Here is a 6584-nt window from a genome sequence, read left to right as displayed (position 1 = left end):
TATATATATATTATATATATATTCTTTATAATATATTATATATATATAATAATATATTATAAAGAATTAATTAAAATATATAAATATTTTGTATCATTAAAAATTATAAATTAAATCCAAACCTTTATTCATTAAAATATTATTTATGCAGTTTTTTGAAAAATTTATTTGAATTCATTTTTTGGATAAATATTCAAAAGTGAAGAAGTGAATATAAATAAAATTAATTAAATTGAGTGATTCACTGAACAGATACGTTTATATATAAAAAATAATAAGAACAATAATTAAAGTTAATTATATTAACAATAAAAACATTAAAATATGTTTTTTAACTTTTAATTTTACATACAACAGCCTCCTGCTCTTTGATCTGCAAAGCTGATAGTGTCTTTGCGTCACAAAAGTCATGTATCTGTTTAGTTATCACAAATACGTGCATACCTACATAAATAGAAGTTATATGAATAAAAAGAAGGAAATACATTATCTTAGGATTAGCTGCTTGGGATAGTTTCCTTTACTTCATCGAATGTTTAATGACCGATTTGAACGATTATAATACACATTACACCATGCCGTATAATATAATAGAGAATTTACGATCGATAATTTTATTAATTTTACATCTATATGATATATTTCAGTTGTATATTGTTTAATGTACAATCTATTGTCTTCTTTAAATATAATGTGTATCTTCGGACCATTCGTTCTTAGGATGCGCTTCAAGGAAAACAAATTTTTAATCTTTTTTTTTTCCTTTTATAAATATTCAAATGATTATTAAAATTATAATATATACAAAACATTCTTTATCACAAAATATTATTATATATAAAATATAAGAATTTACAATTATTGCCATAAAATGCAAATTTAATTTATGGTAATATAATAATTGTGTGCTTATATATATATAAAAACTTGAATTTTTGTCCAGATTTTATCTCCTTTTTTATCTGATTTTCAATTTTACTAAGCAAAGATTAAAAGAACATGAAATCGATTTTTTTTTTTAAATTTATATGTATTCATATATATTTGTGATAATATAGTGACTTGATTTCAAAATGAGATAAACATATAAGTGATTTATACAACTCAAAAAGGTATTTTATTTTCATTTATGTATCAAACTTTTTCACATTTATAAGTGTTTCCTTGAAACGTAAACGGACGAAATGTCTTACTGAGACAACAATAAATGTGGTGCAGTTTAGCTTTTGTTTTTCGTAAGGGTCTAGACCAAACGCAATTATATTACATGTTGTAGCCTAAATACATTTTGTAATAAAATTCAATATATTGAATATCATTGAATGTTTTCTTTTTGAACAAAAAATATTTTAATGCGATAGTTATAGAAGAACAATTTATTTACTTGCTTTTAATTATATTGTTTTATAATGATACAAAATTTCGATATTATAAATATGCACACTTCAAGTCAATCATTTATTTTAATATAAAAGTCAAAATAATATATGCACTAATTTTATATATATAATATTAAATCTTTCATTTTTATATAAAATGAAAACAATAATATTGCAAATTGTATATAAATTTTCTATTATATACAATGCTCTTAAAAATATATATTTACTTTATAAATATCTTAAGTAAAAAAAAAAATTAAAGTAATTTTCACGTATAATTGTTATAAAAAATAAAAATAAACTATTATAATATCAAAAAAAACTTTTCGTCATGCATTTTATAACAAATACAATGAATTTTTATTTTTGTATATAATAATCATATTACAAATAAGAAAGCTTAAAGTAAAGTTTGCAATCTAAATTGCTGTTTTGTGTATAACACTGAATATCATTTAACAATTTTAATTTTATTATAAAATACTTTCTTATTTGCAGGCTTCACTTCACCAAATCTGACTTTTCTTTTTTCTATTCTAGCCTCCAATTCAGCCTGGAATAAAATATGAAAATAATTATAAAAATTAATATATAATTTTTATATATATCTTTTTTATAAATATAAATTTTCATATACAATTTCATATACATATCATATAATATATTTAAAATTAATTTAAATTTGGTATAATAAATTTTTCATTTATTTATACCTTTTCCATTAGACTAGAAACAGATGTACCAAATCTTTCTGCTCGTTTTTTTAAAACTTCATAAGTTGTATGCTATAAATGCAAAATAAATTATATATTGAAAAGTAAAAAATATTATGTTGATATTTAAATAAAAATACATACCACAGGTGTTTTTACAGATGCAGCTGATTTACTATTTTGATTATTAATACTGAATCTTGCAGATCTAGCTTCTTTTTTAGCAGCTTCTGATAATGGTAATCCAAATTTCTTAGCTCTCATTTCTAATCTCTATATATGCAATAAAAAATAAACTATATATTAATATTTTATAATTATTATAAATATTATATTATTTGTAATTTTTAATCTGTTACAATCTTAAAGTATATTAAAAATAAAATATTACCTCTTTGATACCAAGTTCTGATAATTTAATTATCTTTCTTTCTGGTGGAGCAGTCTCAATAGATTTTGTATCAATTTCAATTTTTTCTGTTTGTTCATTCTTAATTTCTTCAATTACTGGTTTTCGATTTAAAACTATTTTTTTTGCACTTATATTACTTTCAGTAGACAATTTCCTTTTTTCATTTCCTTCTTGTGAGTCAGGTTTATTTGATAACTCTTCTATTTCTTCATCCTATTTAAACAAATATATTTTTTAATATTAATTTTATAATAAAAATTAGATAATATATCAAATTTATATTTTTATTTACACCAAGAACTGCGTCCTCATCTAAAATTTCTTCTGTAGTTTCATCCAAAGATAAAGCAGAATCTAATAATGAAAATATTGTTTCATCAATATATAATTGTTACAAAATAAAATATAATTTAAAAATCATTCAAAAGCATATACCACCATGAATTGCTAATTGAAGCCTTTCAACCAATTCATTTTTATTACCAGTAGTAGGTAGTCCTCTATGTTTTAACTCAATCTTCAAATCTGCAACCTGTTTAATAATGTTTTATTTTTAATTATTGTTATACGTAATTCTTTTCAATAATTTTAATATTTATATATATTTTTTCTGTTTAATAAACACAATACATATTCTTAAAATATTAATAAAAATATTAATTTAAAAATAATTATTTTAAATAATTTATTTATATATAATAATATTTTTTTATTATATATAATAATTATTTTTTAATTTATTTAAAAATAATTATTTTAAATAATTTAAACAAAAATTAATATAAAGAAAATCTTTTTATAATTTGTTTGTTATAACTTGAAGGTTAGCTTCCCGAATATGGAATCATATCAATGATACATTTAGATTACCTTCATTTTTGAAAGTTCTGTGAGTCCTTTTTCATAAGATGAATCAGCCATGATGTATCAATATTATTTTCTTCCAAATGACAGTATTTTTTGATCTCTGATTATCATGTCACAAGTTTTCACAAGATTTTAAGAGACCAGAAGGCAAATCAAATTGAAGTGCATACAACACAAAAAACTTTAATATCACTATCTTTCTAAATGCGACTGACCTTTATTGATCATTATATCTCAAAATAAATCATTAAATTTTTTTTTATAAAATGAAATTAAATATAATAAAATTGAAATGTTTTTATAATTTAAAAAAGAAATGCAATATTAGTTTTAAATATATATTTATTTTTAATTAAATATTTCCATAATATCTCTAAATAAGCATATACTTATATAAGGATCATTTCGATATATCGATTATTCTGATTATACTTTCTACAATAACATAGATTATAGATGCAAAACTTAACTTAAAACACGTTTATGAGGAGATTTATGTGTGAAGTAAAATAAAAATCATATATATATCTGCCTAATTGTATAATAATTGTAATAGTTTATGATGGTAGATGAATCAACGAAGAAAACATTAAGTAATATTCCATTGTTACAAACAAAAGCAGGCCCTAGAGATAAAGAATTATGGGTGCAGAGATTGAAAGAAGAGTACCAAGCTTTAATTCAAGTAAATTTTAAATTTTAAATATTATTCTCTACCATATGTTTATCTAAAAAAGAAAAAAAATTACCATTATTTAAATAACTATTAAATAACTGAAAAGAACAAAAATTTTTAGTGTATTTAGCAATAATTTTAATTAATTTTTATTTATTTTTTTAGTATGTAAAAAATAATAAAGAATCTGACAATGATTGGTTTCGCCTGGAATCAAATAAGGAAGGTACAAGATGGTTTGGAAAATGTTGGTACATACATAATTTATTAAAATATGAATTTGAAATTGAATTTGATGTAAGTAATTATTTTTTTTCTAAATTTATTAAATTTATAAAATTAATTAAATGTTTTGATTTTCTGACAAAATGTGATTTTTTTATATATTTAGATACCTGTTACATATCCTATAACATCACCTGAAATTGCTTTACCAGAACTAGATGGTAAAACAGCAAAAATGTATAGAGGTGGAAAGATTTGTTTAACAGATCATTTTAAACCTTTATGGGCACGTAATATACCAAAATTTGGTATTGCACATGCTATGGCACTTGGTGTAAGTCTTTTTTATATATAAATAAATTTTTAAATCATTATTTTTATTATATTTTTAGAAAATTCATATATTTTAGCTTGGACCATGGTTAGCAGTTGAAATTCCTGATCTTATAGAAAAAGGTGCTATAACTCATAAAGATAAAATTGATGAACATAAATTATAAAAAAAAGAAAAATTATATAATATAAATGAATTATTTGTTAATAATTTTGTTAATTAATATAATATATAATAAATTACTTTTTAATTTGTTTTAATAAATTGTAAGAAGATTTATATAATAAATACATTAATTTTTATATTTAATATATAATACAAATATATTACAATAATTATTTATCTTCATCTATATTAATTTTTTTTGTTTCTTTTATAATTTCATCCAGTTTGTACAAATCTTTAAGAGAAATCTGTCCAGTACCTCTTTTTAAAGGCTTGGGTTGTGATGGATCTGGTTTCCAACCTAATAAATAAATTACTTGAAATGTAGCAGGTACATATGAAGTACCATCTTCTTTAATTTTTCCATATAATTCTTTATATATTGTTGCAGCAGCAAGAACAGTATCTTTATTTAAATGTAATTTTCGGTTTCTAATTGCATTATTTTCTGCCATACCTATGAAATTAAAAAATAACATTAAAAAAATTATTAAATTAAATAATATTTCAACAAATCAAAGTTATTATATAAAAATATTAAATGTTACCTTTTAAATCCCACATTAATTCAAATATACTTGGATATCCAATAACAATTTCATCTACATCGATTGTTAACATAGTAAAATTAGCTCTTGTTAACAAATTTCCAATATCTTTAACATCTGCAAATGGAGAAATATGTGGTGAAATTCCACCATCTCTTTCTAATTCTGCTAGCTGTAAAGAACTTCTGAAAAAAAGAATAAGTTATACTTGTATATTTAATATATTTATTTATTAAATTACCTTAATTCATATAATGTTTCTCCTCCAAACATAGCCCCTATAAAAACTCCATCATTTTTTAAACTTTTATTAATACTTTTAAAACAACCTGGTAAATCATTCACCCAGTGCAAACTTAATGAACTTATTACTAAATCTAAACTATTTGATTCAATTGAAAAATTTTCTTCATCCATAACTATCCGTGATACTTTAATTCCTTCAGTGGTTTCTGCTTGACGTATAAAGCTAGTTGACATATCAATTAAAATTAATTCTTCCACACGTTCAGCTAAAATATATTTTGACACATGACCACGACCACATCCTAAATCAAGCGCTTTTTTGAAATTCCTTTTTATATCAAATATTCTATCTGCAAGTCTATAACCTACTTCATCTTTGATATAATCGTATAGTTTTACATCAGCTATTTGTGCAGCACGTTCTCTTTGTAGTAGTTTCGTATTTCTATCAAAAATGTTCATTACATTATCCGTTGGTAAAGAAAAATTTATTGCGCTATAATTTATATTCCGAATACGCAAAATTAATGGAAATGTAGGCAAATATCTTTTGAACAAATAGTACATTTTATTGCTAGAAGTTTGACGTTTTTGTATTTTACCTCAAATATGTAAATTTTATAATATTTTATAAATATGCATTTTTTATTGAAATTTTGTTGTTTCCAATAATTTCAATAAATAAACTTGTAAATATATTATTTAGTTATACATACATATTATACTATTATACTAAACATAACCTATTTTAAATTTTAATATTCTGAATACATCATTTATTTGTAATCATAATTTTAATCAAAATTGGTACCTCACAATTTTAATTTAACAAAATTTTATAAAATATATTACAAAAATTATCTATATAATTTTAATTTTGTTATTAAAAATCTCATAAAATAGATTATAAGATTTTATGAAATATATTATTTCTATTAATTTAAATTTATTGTTTCAAAGTTTAAAATCATTAAAAAATTATAAAACTGATTTACAATATTTTTGGAAAAATGTAA

The 6584-nt window shown here is 20.9% G+C and overlaps 3 protein-coding genes across 6 annotated transcripts; 1 reads left to right on the top strand and 2 right to left on the bottom strand.

Annotated features, from left to right (window-relative positions):
- Positions 1–1689: 1689 nt before the first annotated feature.
- Positions 1690–3633, bottom strand: LOC102670999 (SAP domain-containing ribonucleoprotein). 3 transcript variants are annotated; one of them, XM_006620496.2, is made up of 7 exons: positions 3378–3630; positions 2943–3039; positions 2800–2861; positions 2487–2720; positions 2240–2368; positions 2096–2167; positions 1719–1935 (listed from the first exon to the last, which is right to left on the bottom strand). In XM_006620496.2, the coding sequence occupies exons 1-7, from the start codon at positions 3426–3428 to the stop codon at positions 1834–1836; spliced, it is 747 nt and encodes a 248-aa protein (XP_006620559.1). In that variant the 5' UTR covers positions 3429–3630; the 3' UTR covers positions 1719–1833. The 3 variants fall into 3 exon arrangements, with proteins under 3 accessions (XP_006620561.1, XP_006620559.1, XP_006620560.1); XM_006620497.2 differs by having other exon boundaries at positions 2946–3039; positions 3378–3615; XM_006620498.2 differs by lacking the exon at positions 2096–2167 and having other exon boundaries at positions 1690–1935; positions 3378–3633.
- A 170-nt stretch (positions 3634–3803) lies between these two features.
- On the top strand, positions 3804–4931 carry LOC102670638 (ubiquitin-fold modifier-conjugating enzyme 1). The gene is made up of 4 exons (XM_006620493.2): positions 3804–4059; positions 4216–4347; positions 4442–4609; positions 4686–4931. The coding sequence occupies exons 1-4, from the start codon at positions 3934–3936 to the stop codon at positions 4773–4775; spliced, it is 516 nt and encodes a 171-aa protein (XP_006620556.1). The 5' UTR covers positions 3804–3933; the 3' UTR covers positions 4776–4931.
- LOC102670771 (arginine-hydroxylase NDUFAF5, mitochondrial) lies at positions 4885–6227 on the bottom strand. 2 transcript variants are annotated; one of them, XM_006620494.2, is made up of 3 exons: positions 5564–6227; positions 5323–5507; positions 4885–5231 (listed from the first exon to the last, which is right to left on the bottom strand). In XM_006620494.2, exons 1-3 carry the CDS (start codon positions 6133–6135, stop codon positions 4945–4947), a joined length of 1044 nt encoding a protein of 347 aa, XP_006620557.1. In that variant the 5' UTR covers positions 6136–6227; the 3' UTR covers positions 4885–4944. The 2 variants fall into 2 exon arrangements, with proteins under 2 accessions (XP_006620557.1, XP_006620558.1); XM_006620495.2 differs by having other exon boundaries at positions 4891–5075.
- Positions 6228–6584: the final 357 nt, after the last annotated feature.

The sequence above is a fragment of the Apis dorsata genome, unplaced genomic scaffold (assembly GCF_000469605.1).
Source record: "Apis dorsata unplaced genomic scaffold, Apis dorsata 1.3 scaffold_517, whole genome shotgun sequence".
Taxonomy (NCBI): domain Eukaryota; kingdom Metazoa; phylum Arthropoda; class Insecta; order Hymenoptera; family Apidae; genus Apis; species Apis dorsata.
This window is presented reverse-complemented; position numbering and strand designations above follow the sequence as displayed.